This window comes from Papaver somniferum, unplaced genomic scaffold (assembly GCF_003573695.1).
Source record: "Papaver somniferum cultivar HN1 unplaced genomic scaffold, ASM357369v1 unplaced-scaffold_104, whole genome shotgun sequence".
NCBI classification, from domain to species: Eukaryota; Viridiplantae; Streptophyta; class Magnoliopsida; order Ranunculales; family Papaveraceae; genus Papaver; species Papaver somniferum.
In genome coordinates this window covers 2014529-2037175 of record NW_020619270.1, presented here as the reverse complement: position 1 = coordinate 2037175, position 22647 = coordinate 2014529, and the positions used below count along the sequence as shown (strand labels likewise).

The 22647-nt window shown below is 36.9% G+C and overlaps 1 protein-coding gene across 1 annotated transcript; it reads right to left on the bottom strand.

Moving 5' to 3' along the window:
* Positions 1-2081: 2081 nt before the first annotated feature.
* LOC113327595 lies at positions 2082-2420 on the bottom strand. Its single transcript, XM_026574771.1, has one exon. It carries the CDS (start codon positions 2418-2420, stop codon positions 2082-2084), a length of 339 nt encoding a protein of 112 aa, XP_026430556.1.
* Between the last annotated feature and the right edge of the window lie 20227 nt (positions 2421-22647).

Here is a 22647-nt window from a genome sequence, read left to right as displayed (position 1 = left end):
ATCAATTTAAATCAACAACCAAAAGGTCAGATATTCTAATTGATTGAACAACGCACAACCTGTGATATTTCATTTATATAACAAAATATAATGCGGAAAAGAAATAACACAGACACCAGAATTTTGTTAACGAGGAAACCGCAAATGCAGAAAAACTCCGGTACCTAGTCCAGATTGAACATACACTGTATTAAGCCGCTACAGACGCTAGCCTACTCCAAATTAACTTCGGTCTGGACTGTAGTTGAACCCCAATCAATCTCACACTGATCCAAGGTACATTTATGCTTCTACGCCGCTGATACCAGCAAGATACTGCACACTTGATTCCCTTAGCTGATCTTACCCACAACTAAGAGTTGCTACGACCCAAAGACGAAGACTTTAATAAACAAATCTGTATCACACAGAAAAGTCTACGGTAATATATAAATCCGTCTCCCACGTATATACCTACGAGTTTTGTTCCGTCTTTTGATAAATCAAGGTGAATATGAACCAATCAATAATACCAGACTTATATTCCCGAAAAACAACTTAGTATTATCAATAACCTCACAATAATCTTAATCCACGCAGCGAAAAAAGATATTGTGGAATCACAAGCGATGAGACGAAGTTTTTTAGTGATTACTTTTTATCTTGCCTATCGGAGATATAAAATCTCAATATAGAAGATGCAAGATCAGATCACACAACTACAAGAAAAGTAGTATCGGTCTGGCTTTACAATCCCAATGAAGTCTTTAAGTCGTTAACCTGGTTTAGAAGAAGAAACCAAAGGTTAAAGGAGAATCGACTCTAGCTATGCAACTAGTATCATACATAAGGTGTAGGGATTAGGTTTCCCAGTTGCTAGAGTTCTCCCTTATATACACTTTCAAATCAGGGTTTGCAATCAATATTAGCTTAGTAACAAAGCATTCAATATTCACCGTTAGATGAAAACCTGATTAGATTCAAGTTAATATTTCTCAACCGTTAGATCGAAAACTTAGCTTGTCACACACAAATGAAATGTCCAATTTTGGGTTTATGAACCGTACCCAAACATTAACATTTGTTGGTTCAACAAGTCAACCAAATGGTTAGCCATATGATTACTTTCATATCAACCATATTCTTCTTCACCATAACTAGTTCAAATGACTCAAATGAACTAGTTAGAGAGTTGTTCAATTGCTTAGATCTTATGTAACTACACAAGACACAATCGAAGCAAAATCGGTTGGATTCACTCGAATCAGTTCATGAACTTTATAGCCACGATTTGCAAAAGCATTCCTTAGTTTATTTAAACATTAGTTCAAGAACAACCGGTTTTAGATATAATCTGCTCAAGTTCGTGGACTGGGTTCGCGGAATTAAGCTCATGGAAGGAGTTCACAAACTCTAACAGAAATTCTCGGGTCGAGAACTTCCTCCAGTTCGCGGACTTGGCTCACGCCACTTCCATTTCTCTTGATCAACAAAGTTCGCAAACTTTGGTTCAAGGAATAAGGACTTATACATATATGTGTTTCCACAACAATGCTTATATCCTACCAATGGTTATGTAATCTGAACTCTCATTTCAATCATTGAAACATTCTCAGAGGACTGATATAGCCGTTATTCACAGGCCATTTTTCGTCTGAGCAATTCTCAAAGTGATTGAAACATAACATGACTTTCGTCACTAGATAAAGATGAATTCGGCCAAAGCGAAAGCTTACCAACACATATTTCGAGAAATAGATAGGCGAGATAAACTCATCTCGAAATAGCAAATGTGTATAATGAAAGTCTATATATCAAAACGACTTTTGTCTCAAGAGTATGAGATAGAATAGATAGACTTTTGAGTGACAGATAAGTTCAAGTCTCTACATACCTTTTAGTCGATGAAGATCCACCAGTTCCTTGAGTAGACCTTCGTCTTGTATGATGATTGCCATGGAGTCTTGAGCTCAACTACACTTTTTATCCTAGTCCGAGACCTTTAGCTATGTAGGCTAGAAATCAAGACTTATAGTTTTGATCACAAACATTGACAAACATGCTTGAGATAGCAACGCATGCGAGTTCAACCGAGCAATGCTCTAACAGTTATGTTCTTGCTTTTGATACAAAACATGGGCCTGTTCAGGTCTAGATTCCTGAAATACAAGTATTTCTGGGCAACTGTGCACTACATGGTCACGGAGAGTAGTGGCAGAAGGTTTCACATTCTTCTGCAGCTCTAGCGCTTCTAGTTTCCTTGCCAACGATGCGATTTTCGCATTTCCCTCAAAGTCGGACTCAATCCTCTGAACATTAGCTACAGGGACAGTCTTTCTAGGTTCACAAATGGACTCCCACTGTTGAGTCTTTTCAGCAACTTCGATTAGGAAAGTCCAAGACTCATCAGCACTTTTGTCAATAAATAAGTTGTTGTACATTGACTCAACTGTTGTTTGGGTGGCAACATCTAGACCTTCATATAAAATTTGCACAAGTCTCCACTTTTCGAAACCATGGTGAGGACACTGAAGCAGTAATTCATTAAACCTTTCCAAATTTTTGGCTAAAGTTTCACCCTCTAATTGCACAAAGCTATTCAGACTTTGGCGAATAGTCGCAGTCTTGTGATTTGGGAAGAACTTTTTGAAAAATTCTTTCGTAAGATCATCCCATGTCCTAATTGACTGTGGCTGCAGGGCATATAACCAAGACTTAGCTTTTTCCTTCAAAGAGAAAGGAAATAATCTCAATTTCAGGGACTCTTCCGGCATTTGAGTGAAACGCAGAGTTCCACAAATCTCTTCAAACTCTCTCACATGGTGGTAGAGGTTTTCAGCATCAACCCCTCGAAACACAGGGAGCATATGTATCGTGCTCTCCTTTAACTCAAAATGACCAGCAGTTTCTAGTAGAACAATACAAGAGGTATGGCTTTCCCTCGTGGGGTACATGTAATCTTTGAGACTACGGGGTTGGACTAACTCTTCACCCATTGTCTCAGGTTGGTCAGGTCTTTCTTCGACAGAAACAGGGATTTCAACTACGTCCTCTCGATGAATTCTAACTAGACGATTTGTTTGGTCTCGGAAAGACACAATCATATCCCAACAAACATACCATTTAACATGTTACGACACCGGTTGACCGTGTTATGACACAATCATATCTCAACATAATTCAGAAACTCAGGATTTATGTGAATGCGTATCAAGATTATGCAAGCATAAATACATATATCAAAAGTTCAGAGATTTCTACTTGAACAAAAAGGGTGAACGTTTCAGCAAGCAAACGTGTTATTCAGATCAATCACAAAATCATGTTATGGGTATCATGTATTTTTCGTTGCAAGTGTTTTGACGGTGTTATGGAAAGCAACTAGTTCAGTTCTCATGCAAAGATGGTATATCATTCAAGACTAGAATATCAAAGTTGAGGCACGATACCGCCGGTATAAAACCGGGTTTAGGCACAACAAACAGGTTGTTTCGCTCCTCTTTCTCCTAACCTTTGGTTTGTAATGCAGTATCTTATGTACCTGTTGAGCTCAAAAGAGGAATTTCAGTAACCAGAAATACGTCGGTAAAGCAAAGTCACGATAGTACACACACTGATTATGAATAACTGAGAAGTGACTCTACACCATGATTATGACTTTGATTTACACTGATTTGCTAATCAGGACAGACAAAGCTATCAGTTCAAACTAGTCACAATGGAACAGAATGAAGTTATAGGATTCACTAGGTTACAACAAAATTTTCAAAAAGAATAGAGATGAACTACAAAACAAGTATTTGAACTGATATTTACAGAGATGTGATGATTACACTACTACAGGGTTATGTGAATCAGAAATAAACACGAAATGCCGACACGAATGAGATGCAACAAGGAGAGGACAGATATATTACAAGCGATGGAAACTTTTAGACTAGCAGTCTAACTAACAGAACTAGATAACTACACTACTTATACAGCTGCTTCCCTACAGATACAGATTACATATTCTCCTAAGAAAAATCTAAATTATGTTGTCGCAGTACAACATAAGAACTTTCACAAAGAAACAACAGCTTCTCAACAACTAACATTACTCAGAAATTAGCTAGCACAATGTATTATACTTATTTTTACAAATATGAGATGCAGGGATGCTTTAATATAATACAGATGTGATGAAAATTCTAACTGGTAGTTCACTAACAAACTAGATGACTCTTTCCACAGATGCTTAATCTGCAGATGTGATTTAATATGAAAGAAAACTGGAAAAAAATTCGAGTTATGCTAACACAAGCGAAATAAAAACTTCTTGAACCACAACAACAACTATGTAACACTTATTGCTTCCCAAGATTCAGTCAGCATAATGGAGAGTTCGGAAATTTCAGGTTGGAGATTGTGGTGCTGCTGAGATGTGACAAATCAAGCCTTGCCAGATTAACTAGCGGGTGTTAACAAAGTGCCAAAGAACAGCTAAATATTACAACCCTATATGACTCAACTTGCTAATGGATATGATCTTTATACTAAAAAAAATACAAACAAAAGGGGACTTAACAGATTTACCAGCTAAACTACGGGATGCTACCAGCTTATGCTACAAGACAATGATGCAAAACTTTACTAACTAACAAAAAGGACTGAAAGAAAGCAGGTATGTTACTGGAATTAGATTTACAACTAAGATGCAGATGAAACTGACTGGAATAAAATGACTAGAACTACATGAATATAAAGATGCAGGCAAAAATTGAAAGAAACTTAACTAAATGCAGCTATGACAATGCAATAAAACAGAATGCAAAAAGATTGAAAGAAAAAATTACAAAGATGCAGATAAATGATTGAATAAGGAATGATCGAAGCTTACAAACTACAACTAACAAAGATCGAAACTTTTACCTAAAACTAAATGATATCACAGATGAAGTTACAAACCTAAGTTATACTAATGACTAAAATCTAAACAAGTTTATACAGAACTTAACTACAGCCAGCAAAGTAAAGACAACTAAATGAGACTGACTTACATTGTCTGAACCTACAGAAATATAGAACAAGGATGCAGCTAGCCTAAAAACCGGATGTAGATTATAAACAAATGGACTCACTAAAGCTACAATACAACGACAAAGTTACAGATGCAAGTGAACTACAAACTGAATATGCTACTAAGCTACAACATAAGATGTGGGATGAACAGATGGATGAACACTGAGTTAAACTATAATAGCAGGCTACATATTCTAATAAACTATGAACTGAGAAAGAAAGCAAGAGAGAAACTAACTAATATCAAAGAGATGTGAGGGAAATTATATACACAGATGGTTGAAACAAGTTAAACTAACGACAGGAAAGCTATAATCTAAGACTCATACAAATATGTCCATAATTTGAACTGAAATCAGTAAAGTGGAACTGAAGAAATAATTACACCGCTACCGGGTCCCCGGCAACGGCGCCAAAAAACTTGGTAGGCTAAGAGATACCTACAATTATATTATCCGCAAGTATACGGTGTCTACAATGTAGAATACAATAAGCGCGAATCATTCCCACAGGGACTTGGTTGGTGTGAAGTTGAATTTCTAAGACTAACTAATAATGATTCCAATAAGAAGTAACAAAGGGGAGTTTGTGTGTCGAAACGACAAGATGCTGGCAAAGATTAAACTAGAAAATTGAAATAGAAATATGGATGCAATGAGAGTTGAAAATCAGTTGATGAGAAAGTACCAGGGCAATTGAATCCGCCACCTACACTACACTAGAATTCACTTACTGAAAATGTTCTTTACCCTTATAATGGATCAGCGATGAAGATACGAGTCTTTCGCCTTTCCAAAGGGGTCTCAAAGATGGATAATTCAATATCAACCAAAGCATTAGTCCCTAGTATTAGATATCTTCTCACTGCACATCTAATCACATACTAAAGATTTCAATTAAATACAAGTTGATGGACAATGCTGATGATTGTGTAAACACGACATTTTTACATTCCAATTTACAATTTTTAATTCTCTATTTCATATATGTTTGATGTTTTGTTTAGTTTTGCAGGAATTTAATAAATGAAGCTTAATGGAATTAATATACGGAATTTCACCCGTAAAATGGAGTATAACCCAAATATTGCAAGACGTTAGCGAGTCGACGTATTACGGGTTAGGGGCCAAGCCGGTATAAGATGAAAAAAATTACGCACATGGTGGATGTATTGTACCAAGTCAAAATGGAAGCATCATGGGACCAGCCAAAGGATTAATCGCATACTTTCATTATTTGGATGGACTCAGCATGATACTAACGGCATGTGGTAGTACAATTCCTGCACTAAAGAAATGGTGAAATACATGTGCCATGTAAGTTGAAGAAGCAATGGACATAAGGCAGAAATGTTGGTGTCACGTGCTTTTCATGGATCCCATAAATCTTCTCCAAATATGCTTGCACCAAAGGCACCACTCGCATACATAGAAATAATAATGAAAATAAGTCAACAATATATATGCGTCCCATATTAACGAAGGTGTGAGTGGCGTGAAGATAACAACTATACTATGTCGACATCATGGCTAGTTTTGGAAGTGGCATCTTACCATTTGAGATTGAATACAGTAATGTCATTGACATGGAAATTATTCTCATTTACTATGAAGATTGTGAAAGGGATGATATAAAAAGTGGGAGCGTGTACGTTCATGGTCATCTTTGGTTAGGAGAGATTGGTGCGAGTGGTGATCTTTTGTCCTAAATTTATATTCATTTTTGATGTTTACATCTCTGGTTCTTGTAATTGAAAGTGAGCAAACCGGAAGTTGGATATAAAATAGGCAGCCTCTCTGTAAGTCCTTTGGAGTTGAATGAAAATGAATTCCATTAATTCTTTTGCATTATTACTTCACTTATGAGTAGCTAAATTATTTTTTTAGGATTAGAGAGGAAACCATATTATGTATGCTAGTGTTTTAAATTATTTTTTATATTAATTTTCTCCAAGGTCCTTATTCTTGATTCGTAAAGATAATGATTTTTTTCATGTGTCCTGTAATGCTTGATAATTGATTTTTATATTGTATATTAGAGACTAGCATTCTCTAGTGAAGAGGATTATTAATTCTTTGAGAAAAAAAATATAATTGGTTGAAAAGATTTATCTTCCGAGACGTACTTTGTGTCATAAATCGTCTTGAGATTTCTGGGAGAATTTTAGAAAATTATTTAACTTTCTAGTATACATAATAGCGGTGGAATCTCGAAATTCTAGATTTTCACCCTATTTGAATACAAAATCATATCAATCTTTTGGTCTAGTTTAGCAATTTGTGTTTAGTATTTTTCCTTTTCTTAGTATTTTCTTAAACCAAATCTTTATAAAAGTCCGAGAACCGAATCCCTTATTACTTCCACTTGTAAAACTACATCAGTTTTTGGCGCCGCCGACGCGGACTTGCCTTTAGGTTAGGTTTTAGATTTTTATTTTTATTTCTCATTTTTTTAGTCTTGTTTAAATTTATTTAATTATCTTTGATTTTACTTGGGTATTTTCTTGTTTTTATTGTGCAGGTAATATTCAACATTTATTGTGGAATTGCCTACCAAAAGAGGTAAGTTATAAAAACCAATTTTTATTTATTCTTTTTGATTTTATTTCCTTTTGTATATATTTGCTTTATAAAAAGAAAAAAAATTTAAAAAAAAATATACACGTTGCACACACCATATTGCATCGTCAGAATTACCGAATTTAGGAAACCTGTGGAAAAGTACGTTGAACCCGTGCCTTGGGCCTTATAGGAGTTACCAGCCGAAATTCCACAAGCCTCGGCCTCGTACCTGTAGGTATATTTTGCTGAGGTAGCCCAAGATTACCTAATTTAGTAATCCCTGCATTTGCATGTGCACGTTTTCTTGTTGAACAATAGTATTGCTGCTTGTGTATGTGCCGTTGGGTCCGTATAGGACATAGACTTGAAGAGAACGACCTTTTTTATTTGAGTCCAACCCGTTACACGGATCTAGGTAATACTTCTATTTTTGTCGAAATGGTTAACATAAATGATGGTGAAGTCCCGCCGCCAACCAAAACCCTTAGGGACCGTTTGAACCCGTTCAGAGTGATACGTGAACCTGGGGTAGTTTTACCGGCCACTACGGTTAAGTTTGATATTAAACCTGGGACATTTGGAATGCTTCGAAAATTTAGGGGAATAGAGAACGAAAACCCGTATACCCACGTTAGGGACTTTGAAATGATCTATGACACAATGAGTTACCCGAATGTCCCTAAAGATGTGCTTAGGTTGCGCCTGTTTCCTTTTTTCCTAAAAGAGAGAGCCAATGAGTGGTACCACTTGATTCCCTCAAAACAATCACCACCTGGGATGGCCTTATAGAGGCCTTTGTTAAGAAGTTCTACCCACATCACAAGACTGTTGCTGTTAGGCAGTCTATTCAAACCTTTAAGCAGAAAATAGGTGAGAGCCTACATGATTACGTAGAAAGGTTTAATGAATTGTTGTACCAATGCCCGCACCATGGCTTTGATAAAGCCAACATGGCCCAAATAATATATGAGGGCCTTGATAGTGAAACCTGAATGCAGGTAGAAACGATGAGTGGTGGAGAATTTACCTATCAAGACCTAGATGAATGTTTTGACGAGTTCATTGAGTTAGCTGAAAATACTCGTCAATGGGCTTCAATGAGGGAGCCATATATAACTAGGAACCCTATCCATAGGGTCAATAGAATTGATAACGGGTCTGATATCCTTAGGCGTCTAGAGGCCTTAAATATGAATCAAGGGTCCAACCAGACTATGAGCTGTAACAGTGAGCCCAGAACCTATCCATGTACCATTTGTGGTGATCAAAGTCATATTGGACCTCATTGTCCTTTGTTTTACCCTAGTGAAACTACTCGTGACCAGGTTAGTGTCTTACATGGTGGTATGAACTCTAAATATAAGAATCGGCCCAAGTTCGATCCTATTCTAATACCTATAACCCTGGTTGGAGACATAACCCTAATTTTTCGTGGTCCAAAGGTGCCCATCAGGGTGGCCCATCTAACAACCCACCACCAGGTTTTCATAGGAACCAAGCTCAAGTCCAAGAACCGATCCAAGTTGAGCAAAAAGTGTCATCTCTAGAGGAAACTCTAATAAAATTTATGGAAACTAGTACCCGAAATTCCAACCAAAGTAGCCAAAAGTTAGATGACTTTGTCCTAGCGAGTCAACGTTACCAACAGAACACTAGTCAAGCTACTATCAATTTAGAGACTCAGATAAGTCAACTTTCGAACCGGTTAAGTTATTGGGAGAATGGGACATTTCCTAGCCAACCAACTCCAAATCCGAAAGGAGTTAACCAGGTGAATGGGTCAGGTAGTTCTAACCACAACGAACATGTCAAAGAAGTCATCACCCTTAGGAGTGGTAAAACATTGGATAACTCGGTAGAACCACCTAAGGATAGTAGTCCATCTGAAAAAGAAACTGAGGTCGACCAAACTTCGTCTAAAGACCCTGACCCTAATGGACCTGAGAGTGCCAAGAGTCCAAGTGAGGAAGCTATCCCTGAGAGAGTGTACACACCACCTGCACCATTTCCTCAGAGACTCGCTAAGAAAAAGCTTAGTACACATACTGAAATCCTAGACATCTTTAAGCAATTTAAGATTAACCTGCCCTTGTTAGATGCAACAAAACATGTACCGACAATGACCAAGTTCCTAAAAGAGATGTGCACTGTCAAGAGACACGTGAGTGTCCATAAAAAATCATTTTTGACCCAACAAGTTAGTTCCATAATCTCACAAAAGTACCCAGTCAAATTTAAAGATCCCGGTTGTCCTACTGTCACATGTTTCATAGGTAAACAAACGATAGACAACGCTCTATTAGATCTTGGGGCTAGTTTGAATCTTTTACCGTTTTCGGTATATGAACAACTTGGACTAGGTGAGATGAAACCAACTAGGATAACTCTACAATTAGCCGATAGGTCAGTCAAAATCCCTCGTGGAATTATTGAAGATGTTTTGGTTCAGGTAGAAAACATTATCTATCCACTTGACTTTGTGATTTTATACACTCAACCTGTCTCTAGTCAAGATATTAATATCCCAATCATCCTAGGTCGTCCATTTCTAGCCACTGTAAATGCAGTTATACATTGTCAAACTGGCCTAGTATAATTTTCCTTTGCGAATCAGAAAATCTCGGTGAACGTTTTTAAGGCATTACAAGCCCCACCGGACCCTGAACACTATGAGCTTATATGCATGATTGATTATCTAGTTGAGAATACCTTTACCACCAATAGTGTTAGTGATCCTTTAGAGGCGTGCTTGGCCCACTTCGGAGCCTACTATGATGAGGATAGTCATTTTGAAGAAGTTAATGCGTTGTTAGATTCTGCACCACTAATGAATTATGGGAAATGGCAGCGTAAACCAGAACCTCTTCCGCTGACCATAGATAAACCCCTCCCATCATCAGTTAAGGCCCCCACCCTTGAATTAAAGCCGCTACCAGATACACTGAAATATGTATTTCTTGGTAGTGAAAATACTCTTCCTGCCATAATTGCCTCTGACTTAGAGCCCGATCAGGAAAGTAGACTAGTTAGTGTTCTCCGTGAGCACAAGACTGCAATAGGGTGGACTATATCAGATTTGAAAGGAATTAGTCCTGCTGACTGTATGCACCACATCTACCTAGAAGAAGGTGCCAAAACCTCAAGAGAAATGCAGAGACGTTTGAATCCTAATATGAACGAAGTTGTTCGCACTGAGGTGCTCAAGTTATTAGATGCGGGTATCATATACCCCATATCTGATAGTAAATGGGTCAGCCCTGTCCAGGTTATCCCAAAGAAGTCTGGGATTACGGTAGTTGCAAATGAGAATAATGAATTGATACCTACACGTGTTACCACCGGGTGGAGAATATGTATAGACTACCGTAAGCTGAACTCAGCATCTATGAAAGACCACTTTCCTCTACCATTCATCGACCAGATGTTAGAAAGATTAGCTGGCCACATCCATTATTGTTTCCTAGATGGATCTGGTTATAACCAAATCCCCGTAGCACTGGAGGACCAAGAGAAAACAACCTTCACATGTCCATTTGGTACTTTTTCTTATAGGAGTATGCCTTTTGGGTTGTGCAATGCACCCGTAACATTCCAACGTTGCATGCTAAGTATCTTTTCGTACATGGTTGAGCGATTTCTCGAGGTATTTATGGACGATTTTTCGGTTTTTAGATCCTCTTTCGATGAATGTTTGCACCACCTTACACTAGTTCTAGAACGTTGTAAAGAAAAGAACTTAGTCCTTAATTGGGAAAAGTGTCATTTTATGGTTAAATCTGGAATAATGTTAGGACAAGTGGTGTCCTCTAAAGGAATAGAAGTTGATAAAGCCAAGGTTGACCTAATTTCAAGATTAAGACCACCTAAGAACGTAACAGATGTTAGATCTTTCCTTGGCCATGCTGGATTTTACCGTCGTTTCATCAAAGACTTTAGCAAGATTGCTTTACCTCTATCGAACCTACTTGCTAAAGATACTACCTTTGTATTTGATGAAGCCTGTGTTGCAGCTTTTGAGAAGCTTAAATTATTATTGACTTCTGCCCCTATCATCCAACCACCCGATTGGAACCTCCCATTTGAACTCATGTGTGATGCGTCCGATTATGCGGTTGGTGTTGTCCTTGGCCAACGATGTGATAAAGCACCTAGTGTGATTTATTATGCTAGTAGGACCCTAAACGATTCCCAGTTGAACTACACAACCACTGAGAAAGAAATGTTAGCCATCGTTTTTGATTTGGAGAAATTTATATCATATCTCCTAGGGTCTAAGGCCATAGTTTACTCTCATCATGCCGCACTCAAATATCGCCTTTCAAAAAAGGACTCAAAACCTCGGCTGATTAGATGGGTATTGCTTTTTCAAGAATTTACTCTAGATATTAGTGATAAGAAAGGGTCTGAAAATGTAGTGGCTGACCATTTATCCTGTATCCTTGATAAGACTAGAGATGATGAGAGACCGATCCTTGATACGTTCCCTGATGAACAATTATTTTCCATCTCTGAGTTACCCTGGTTTGCTGACATTGTTAATTATTTGGTAACTGGTCAAATGCCTGACCATTGGTCTAAACAGGATAGAGTTAAATTCTTGTCTGAGGTTAAATACTTTTTCTTGGATGATCTGTACTTATTCAAATATTTCCCTAATCAGATCATCCGTCGTTGTATTCCTGACAAACAAATCTCCAGTGTTTTGACTTTTTGTCATTCTGGAGCTTGTGGGGGTCATTTTAGGTCTCAGAAAACAGCTGCAAAGGTTTTACAATCTGGTCTCTATTGGCCAACACTGTTTAAGGACTCCCACCTATTTTTTCAAAGTTGTGATAGATGTCAAAAGTTAGGAAAGATGACCCGACGTAATATGATGACACTTAGTCTTATACTAATAATAGAAATATTTGATGCGTGGGGAATAGATTTTATGGGTCCCTTTGTCAATTCCTATGGTAACTTTTACATCTTATTAGTTGTTGACTATGTGTCTAAGTGGGTTGAAGCAATAGCTACCAAGACAAATGATCGCCACGTTGTGATTAAGTTTGTTAGAGAAAATATTTTCTCTCGATTTGGTATGCCTAGAGCAATCATTAGTGATGGAGGTTCCCATTTTTGCAACCGGTCTTTTGAGACACTCATGAAGAAGTACTCCATTACCCATAAGGTTTCTACACCTTACCACCCACAAACTTGTGGCCAAGTTGAAGTGTCTAATAGGAAAATTAAACAGATTTTAGAAAAGACCGTAAACCCTACCCGAAAGGATTGGTCTCTGCGCTTACTAGAAGCATTGTGGGCTTACCGAACCGCATTTAAGACTCCACTTGGGATGTCTCCGTATAGACTTGTCTTCGGTAAAGCCTGCCACTTGCCTGTAGAATTACAACACCGAGCTTATTGGGCCATTAAACGGCTAAAATTTGACATACCTACTGCTGGTGATAATCGTAGTCTTCAGCTCAATGAGTTAGAAGAAATTCGTAATGATTCTTACCAAAATGCGAAAATTTACAAGGGGAAAACCAAAGTTTTTCACGACAAATCAATTCTTCGAAAGTCATTTACACCAGGCCAGAAAGTTCTCTTGTATAATTCTCGCCTTCACCTTTTTCCCGGTAAGCTTAGATCTCGTTGGAATGGCCCATTCTATGTCAAGACCGTGTATCCGCACGGTACCATTGAGGTTAGGAACCATGATACTAGAGAGACTTTTAAAGTCAACGGTCAGCGGTTGAAACCATTTATCGAATTGACCAACCCTGAAGTGGAAAATACAAATTTACAGGATCCCGTTTATCACGACTAATTTTCTGCAGGTACAGTCAAGTCTGGCTGAAGACATTAAACTTAGCTCTTTATGGGAGGCAACCCATCCCTGCAGTACATGGTCCTGGTAACATCTTTCCCTATCTCTTTTCTTTTGATCATCATTTTTCTTTGTTCCTGCATTCATATTTTTATATCTGGAACATCGAGGACTATGTTCAATTTAGGTTTGGGGGTAAGGGAGAAAATTTTTAGTTGTACCAAAAATCTCCAACATTTAGAGTCACATAGTACTCGATTAGCTAAGTTTACATACTGTTTCTCACCGAAAAGATGGAAATTGGAATTGCTAGGGATAACATTCTACTGAGACATTAGAGAAAAAGACATTGAGATCATTGACAATCATGAGAGGACATGTAACTTTTAGAGGGTATCGTGATGGACCTAACCATCCATGATGAGAAGACAATTAGGTTAGAAGGAAATGCCAGAAAGACAAAGCAACCTCCCATGTAGTCTTAGTTACTGGATTACGATTCTCTCTCAGCAGAAACTTATCATCATCAACAAGCGGAGCGACATCAAAATCTATGAAGAAAGTTGAAGACGTTTAAGGTTTATAAGCAACAATAGAAAGAAAGGCAAAATTCAAAATCAAAGTTGAAGACTTAGAGCAAAGAAAATCAAACGATGTAAGTTGTTGAAGTTCATGATACCAAGATATTTCAAGTTGCGAAGATCCAAGTGCTAAAGTCCTTGCTCATGGCCATGTAAATATTAGTCTTGTTATTACTAAAAAAAAACATTGTTTTGTTCAATAAGGCCACAGGGAATTAGAAATCTATAAGGAAGTTCAAGCAAGAAATCGAAGAGAAGAGTTAATTGTCAAGGTTCTACGAAGTTCAAGAAGTTCAATAGTCTATCATCAACAGATGAATCCGAAGAATTTCTACTAATCACTATGAGAGAGTCAAAAAGAGATGCATATTGGTTGCTTTGTTAGTCCGCTTTCCATCTGGCACAAGATCTTTCTAGCACTGGTTTAACTCATCACACGTAATTTGTCCAGCTGTGTAGCAGATGTCCCTCTCATCTTTATCTCTCTCCTAATCTTATCCAGGTGTAAAGCGGATGCATCTTACAATGTTTATCTAGCTGTATAGCGGATATCTCTTTATCTAGCAGTGTTGCGGATGTGTCTCCCCTTTTCCTATTCAGCTTTAGAGCGGATACCTTTAATATCTCTGGCATTCTAGTTACTTGGCGATAGGTTGGGAATATGTATGTCCTCATAGCTCTTGGAATACTTGTGACCAATTTGGAGTAAATGGTTTTGTGGGTATACCTCTGTTAAACCCTCCCGAAAAATTTGCTCGAGACTAGCAAAATGTAGGTTTGGGGGTATTTGATGAGTGTGTAAACACGACATTTTTACATTCCAATTTACAATTTTTAGTTCTCTATTTCATATATGTTTGATGTTTTGTTTAGTTTTGCAGGAATTTATAAATGAAACTTAATGGAATTAATATACTAATTTCACCCGTAAAATGGAGTATAACCTAAATATTGCAAGACGTCAGCGAGTCGACGTATTACGGGTTAGGGACCAAGCCGGTATAAAATGAAAAAAATTACGCACATATTGGATGCATTGTACCAAGTCAAAATGGAAGCATCATGGGACCAGCCAAAGGATTAATCGCATACTTTCATTATTTGGATGGACTCAGCATAATACTAACGGCATGTGGTAGTACAATTCCTGCACTAAAGTAATGGTGAAATACATGTGCCATGTAAGTTGAAGAAGCAACGGACATACGGCAGAAATGTTGGTGTCATGTGCTTTTCATGGATCCCATAAATCTTCTCCAAATATGTTTGCACCAAAGGCACCACTTGCATACATGGAAAGAATACAATGAAAATAAGTCAACAATATATATGCTTCCCATGATTAACGAAGGTGTGGGTGGCGTGAAGATAACAACTATACTATGTCGACATCTGTCTAGTTTTGGAAGTGGCATCTTACCATTTGAGATTGCATGCAGTAATGTCATTGACATGGAAATTATTCTCATTTATTGTGAAGATTGTGAAAGGGATGATACAAAAAGTGGGAGCCTGTACGTTCATGGTCATCTTTGGTTAGGAGAGATTGGTGCCAGCGGTGATCTTTTGTCCTAAATTTGTATTCATTTTTGATCTTTACATCTCTGGTTCTTGTAATTGAAAGTGAGCAAACGGGAAGTTGGATATAAAATACGCAGCCTCTCTGTAAGTCATTTGGAGTTGAATGAAAATGAATTCCATTAATTCTTTTGCATTATTACTTTCACTTATGAGTAGCTAAATTATTTTATAAGATTAGAGAGGAAATCATATTATGTATGCTAGTGTTTTAAATTATTTTTTATATTAATTTTCTCCATGGTCCTTATTCTTGATTCGTAAAGATAATGATTTTCTTCATGTGTCCTATAATGCTTGATAATTGATTTTTATATTGTATATTAGAGACTAGCATTCTCTAGTGAAGAGGATTATTAATTCTTTGAAAAAAAAATATAATTGGTTGAAAAGATTTATCTTTCGAGACGTACTTTGTGTCATAAATCATCTCGAGATTTCTGGGAGAAGTTTAGAAAATTATTTAACTTTCTAGTATACATAATAGCGGTGGAATCTCGAAATCCTAGATTTTTACCCTAATTGAATACAAAATCACCATATCAATCTTTTGGTCTAGTTTAACAATTTGTGTTTAGTATTTTTCCTTTTCTTAGTATTTTCTTAAACCAAATCTTTATAAAAGTCCGAGAACCGAATCCCTTATTACTTCCACTTTTAAAACTACATCAAATGTACAAGTGTTCTAACAACCTAGGATATATGATATACTAGGTGAAAGATATATGTATATTGCTCAAAAATTGAACACCTCATAACTCAATAAAGCACAATCAAGAACATAATCATAACATCAAAATCCAGTAATAGTCTAAGGGTTTCATCTTAACCCTAGCTTAAGAAATTAGAACAAATAAGAATCAGGGGACAAATGGAATTCAAATAAAGATAGACACATTGAAGCAATTGAACTCTAGTATTCATCCAACCGATTTTCTCAAGAGCACAACAAAGAGAACTAATAGCAGTATTTCAAACCACACTCATTGCCTCCTTCCTTACACAACATAACCCCTCCTTTTATACAAAGATTTCTCCCCATTTTCTCAATCCCTAATATCAACAGAAACATGTACAACCACTGCACTATCTTCACCAATTTGACTGATGTTGTAGGTGTTGCAGAGAAGTCAGATTCAACCCTAATTTGACCACGCCAGTAGCTTGTGTCCACCACACCCTCCTTATTGCTGTCAATTTCTGCTGCAGTTGTTGGAGTTCACAAGGGGCAAAAAAAAGACCATTAGCTTGTTATCCTGTCACTTTTGAAGAGAAATCAGCCGACCTAATCTTGTACTCCAAAGTCTAGGGATAAGTTGAATTGAGTATAGAGATAAGCATAGAAAATAAGCAAGTGGTCTGACAGGGGAAATATGGTGATAGAGGTATGGGTAATGAGTTGATGATCTGAGAGAGGATGAGACGACGAACTGATTTGATATGCCGGTAGACTGATGGGAGACAAAAAAAGATAGGTTCGACTGAATTGGGAGAATAAGTTTGTCTCTCGTGAAGGAAAATGGGATTTTGGGAAAGATAATTGATTATGTGTAAAGAATGAATACCTTGTCGTGGTATACAAGAGTGGCTTTTGGGCTTAGTTTGCTCTCCATGCAATTTGAATTCTGAATTTCGGCCCATTGATTTCTTCTTCTTGCACTTCTTGTTCACTACTGGTTCCATTTACTTCATAAATCTGCTCGCACCCCAACTGCCTTCTCCATTGCACGTATCTCCTTAAAACCGACTTGACATCTAGTTCGATAAGGCACAGTAGCTCCACTTTGTGCATTTCCCATGTTCAGACCATTCTTTCCATTCCCCTATTGTTACAAAACAAAAATCAGGACAATTGCCACACATTTTACTTGCAACGATCAAGAACTACAAAATACATAATTTGGCATAAATACAAGAAATTAGTGCAACAAAATGCCATAAACACCTACAAAATGATATGAGTGTATGCAATATTAGGTGCCCATCAGTATCCCTTTCGAACGGTTTCTTCATTTTGTCTTTCAGTCACCATTTGTCTATAAATACTTGTTTGTTTTGTTGTCCCAAAGAATCAATTTTACATAGAGAACAATTAGTACAAAGTTTTTGTATCAAAGTTTGAGTGTCAAAAAGAGATTACATAGAATACAATTTAGTTTTAAGATTCTTGATTGATTAAAGTGATGCATCATCGATAAGGAGATTGTTGTATCCTGGGAGACGAACGCCAATTAACCCTAGTACATTATTGTGGGGCGTAACTGTTTTAAGGACATAGAGAATTTCTCTAGCCTCAATCCACTATTTGTTATTTCTATTCGCTAATTATATTTTTCCTTTTTCTTTTCAGTTGTGTTATTGATTTGAATGCTTGAATTACTTTCAAACTATGTTTATTATATTCATTGGAATATGAAGTTGGGTATTAATTAAATACACCAACATTGCATTTTCATAGGGATGAATTGAACTAACATCGATTTACAGTTCTAGTGCTCACAAAGTATTTGTGAAAATGTTACAGTAGAACAAGTCCTTGGTTATTTATTACTTAACATATCTTGTATTTTGTATACTAACTTGTCTCCTATATTGTCACTTAGTATATTATCCAACATACACTACCATATAATACCAGGGAAATCACCATGAGAAACTTCATAGCTTTATGCCTATCTCAAAATCTTGGAAAGCTTGTTTCAGCTAGTTTTTGGAACCCTAAATTCTTATATGAGTTGGATAAAATCAAGTAAGATATAGGAAAGCATCCGGTGAGCACTGAAAAATGTTGTTTGTCCAGTGCTTTTCTAAATAGGCTTTTGGATATGTGTTATAAAATCAAGGAGAGCACGTTGTAGCAGGTGTATCAACGGGGGTGGTATCAGATGATCAAGATGATTCTCTTTGAGTTTCATCTGACGATACTTTGATGAAAGCTTGTTATATAAATACCAGATGTATCACGTTTCAAATAGAGTGAAGAACTAGAACTCACGCATACACCTAAACATTGAAGGAGCAAGAATAGTTATAACTCCAGTTCAAAAGGATGTAATTGAACCACCCTCCTTTTCTGAAGACGGGATATCATTAAAAGTTGTAAATATGTTTAGAGCTCTTTGTAGCGGAGGTGGTGGAGGTATTTGTCTTGCTTGAAAGAATAATATCCAAATAAAAATAATCGACCATGTTTGTAATCAAATTATTGCTGAAATTTGGGATTCCCAAATTAATAATTTTTGATTTTTTTTTTCTAATGAAGTCTTTATAGAGTCATGGGCGGAGCCAAGGGTTGAACATAAAATATTGGGTAAAATGGAGGGTTTTAGTATAATAAATGAAGACGTTGGGGGGCTAGAGACCTAGCAAACAATGCTTGAAACTCAACCTTCCCAAACTCAAATGTAAAACATATGGCACCTCTCACATCTGACCATGTCCCCATCTGTCTAACACACATAAAGTTTGGAATGATGGTGTTTCTCTGTTTAAATATTTTGGTCATTGAATGGAGTCCATTCTACTTGTAAGCCCTTCATATCTGATGTTTGGACTAGTTACATTCAGGGATTCCATGCTTTATCTTTTAATAAAAATTAGGCAATGTGATGTTTTTTTTAAGTTATTGGAATAAAAATACATCCACTCCTTTAAAATCCTAACTCATTGGAGCCCCCACGTTGAATGGTGAGCGTCACCGCTCAACGAGGGAAGAGAGCCACGATCAATGAGAGAAGAGGGTCGCGAGCAATGAGAGGAGAGGGTCGCGATCAATGAGAGAAGAGAATTGAGTTTTCACGAGGGTTGGGAGAAGAGTTCTCACGTTAAACCTGGTGAGGACACTTGGCGATACGCGATTGGTCTAGGGGTTAAGCCTTTCGTTATTTTCTTTGGTCTGCACCTCTTCAAGAAATTCAAAACCGTAACTTCTTTTTTCCAGCCGCTTCCTTTCTTCTCTCTTTATTCCACATCTCTCATGTGCTCTGTTCGTATTGAATACAATACATGACAGGTAAAGCCTAAGTCTAACCCTTTGCTTTTCTTCTTGAATGTTCCCCATTCTCAGCTCCAGAGGTTAGGATTAATTCTTCTTTGAATCCTTAGATATGGGTTTTTATCATTTTTTATTCATAATATTTTTGATTTCGTATTTGTATAAACATGATTTTTAATGAAGGGATATTTGCTCATAAGTCAGGTTTACAGAACTGAGAAGAATCTAGGTAGTAATAAATCCCGTCGTTTCCTTCTTTTTTTGTTCTTATCAATCCAATAGTGTTTGTAAAAACTTATTTTTACATTGCAGGGATCTGAAGACATCGCATATCTTTGTTATTTTGAAGAATGGTTCGGTTTTGGTTATTATCTTTATATGTAGACTAATTTGAACGCCTGAATATTAAAAAACAAACAACTTCTTAGTTTGGTTTTCAACACTAGGGGTATAACGCACTTCTAACATACATATATATATATATATAGGGCATAAACAAACACAAGTTTATGCATAAAGAAAACAACGAGATCTTAAAAATGAAATATATTCGTAGCTGGAAGATAAAAATGTGTGTATATGCAGATATAGGTGAAACATACAGTTACATACACCAAGGGTCTCAGTTATTTGAATTCTAATTGCAAGTTTCTAAATTTATTCTCCTTACTATGTGTTTCCAACAGAAGTGGCAGACTATACTCATAAGTGTACCATTATTTACTATGTTATGTTTGATGGTTGTCAACATTGAATCTTCTGCCTTCCCAAGTTGTATAATAAGCCAGCGCTCAGTTTTTTTCCCGTTATTTTCTTTTTAATTCGATAAGCAAAGTATTGGTGTTCTGATATATAGTGTTTTTTGGAACCTAATCACCAACTTTCCTTGGTTTTGCTTGGTGAAAAAATAGTGATCATGAATTGGCATGCAAAGGAAGAAATGATGGAGAGAAGCATAAACATGTTTGATTATCACAAAAAAGAGAATTCAAGTATCTGATATCAGTATAGTTAGAAGATACATGATAAATGGTATGAGAAGTATGTGAGTAATAATGTACGAGTGAAAAATTGATTATAGGGAGGAAAACAATAGAAATACGCAGTAAGAAAGTGGGTTTGTGTCAGCAGTAAACCAGAACTGCTAGATAGGCCTAACTGCACGGGCAAATGAGCTATTCAGTGTTTATTTAACCAAGTATGTATAGATCGACGAAACTGAACTCATATACTAGATGTTTGATAAATGTAAGTAACTAAGATTTCAATTTTTATTAATTTTTTCATCATTTTTTTGTGGTTAGAAATGTATATATGATTCTCATTATTGACAGTTGTGGTTCGAGCTTAACATATTTCAGTGGAGATTTTGATCATCTCTATGTACAAATGTGTATGCGACTAGGATTGCATAGCTCGCTGTTTCCTTGGCTCTTTCTGTAAATCATGGTTGCCCCGAGCAGCATTCCTGGACAGCTCCTGTGATTGTCTATTGTTGTTTGATTGTTGTCTATGAGTTCACCATGACATCTGTTAGATTGTAGATGATTTTAGACTCAGCAAGTAGTCAAAAATCAGTGTGTGAAAAAGAGTGTAAATTTGCAGAGATGATTCAAAGGCTTATATAATGTAATGTTTGAAGTACATTTTGTTTGATATGGCCGATGGATTTATCGAAAACCATGAATATTTTGTTTGGAATCGTGCTCAAATATCAGAAATAAGTGAAAGCCAAAGCAAAATTGTAATGAAATCCGAAGCAAAAGAAATTGAATTTTAGGGTTATTTACCAGTTTTGTTAAGAGAAAAAGATGGTTTAATGATTGTGACGGGGCAGGGAAAACCCTGTCATACCTAATCAAAGGTTCTCAAGGAACCAAATGTATAGCGGGGCATGGCGAATCCGTGCCACACCAAATCAAAAATGCATCGGGACAGGACGAGGCGAGGCGAGCCACACCAAATCAAAAATCATAAGCGACGGGGCGAGGCTTAGCCGAGCCACACCAAATAAATAATCATAAGCAAGTCGATAACCTTACGAGGTTAGCGCCACCTCCTAATAGTTACATACATACCCAAAATGTATACAATTCTAAAAGAAATAGTCACCCCAAATCAAAAATCCTAAGTATGCATCGGGACGGCCGAGGCGAAGCCGAGCCACACCAAATCAAAAATCCTAAGCGACGGGGCGAGGCGAAGCCGAGGCACACCAGATTAAAAATCCCAAGCGATTCGTTTAAAACGATGTGGTAGAAAGCAACGTGCACTTACCAAATCAAAAAATTCTAAGCATGTATCGGGACAGGGCGAGGTGAAGCCGAGCCAATCATGCATTGGGACGGGACGAGGAAAAGACGAACAAAGCATGCATTGGGACCAGGCAAGGCGAAGCCGAGCCACACTAAATCTAAAATCCTAAACATTCATTGGGACGGGGCGAGGCAAAGCCGAGAACCATGTATGGTGCAGTTGTATTGCTCATTGAGACGAATTCACATTACACCAAACCAAAAATATGGTTAAAAGTTTAAAAAGAATGGTTTATGGTTTTCGTGTCTGCCCGGGCGTAGCACGGACACAAAATCTAGTTTGGAAATATAGATCATAATATTAAATGCATTCCGAAAAGACTTGAGCATGCCAACCAGAAAAATCAATACTTAGCGGAATATAGAGATCAAGTTAATTTTACTAAAGGAGCTTGAAACATGGAAGGGTTATTTGGAGTTTGATATTTGGGTTTTGTCTAAAGTTAGTGTTTGATCTAACATTTGTCCAGCTCAAGCCCCGTTTGGGATTGCTTTTTTTTTCTTCTACAAAAGTATTTTGTAACCAACTTGTAACAAACTTTTAGAAAAATAGCGTTTGGTAAACTTTTTTCAAAGCGGTTTTCTCCAAAAGCACTTCTGTTTTAGGCCAATTTTTAAAAGCTACCCAGGAGTAGCTTTTAAAAGCAGTAAACGCAGAAGATGTGGACCCACTCAATTTTAACCTTGTTATTATATTAAAAAGACAAAATCTACCCTTAAATAATTATTTATGTACAATTATTTCACTAATCAAATTTTATTAATT

Bases quoted from the DNA above. Each gene is read 5' to 3' on its own strand.
- LOC113327595 (XM_026574771.1), bottom strand. From the start codon at position 2,420: ATGTACAACAACTTATTTATTGACAAAAGTGCTGATGAGTCTTGGACT.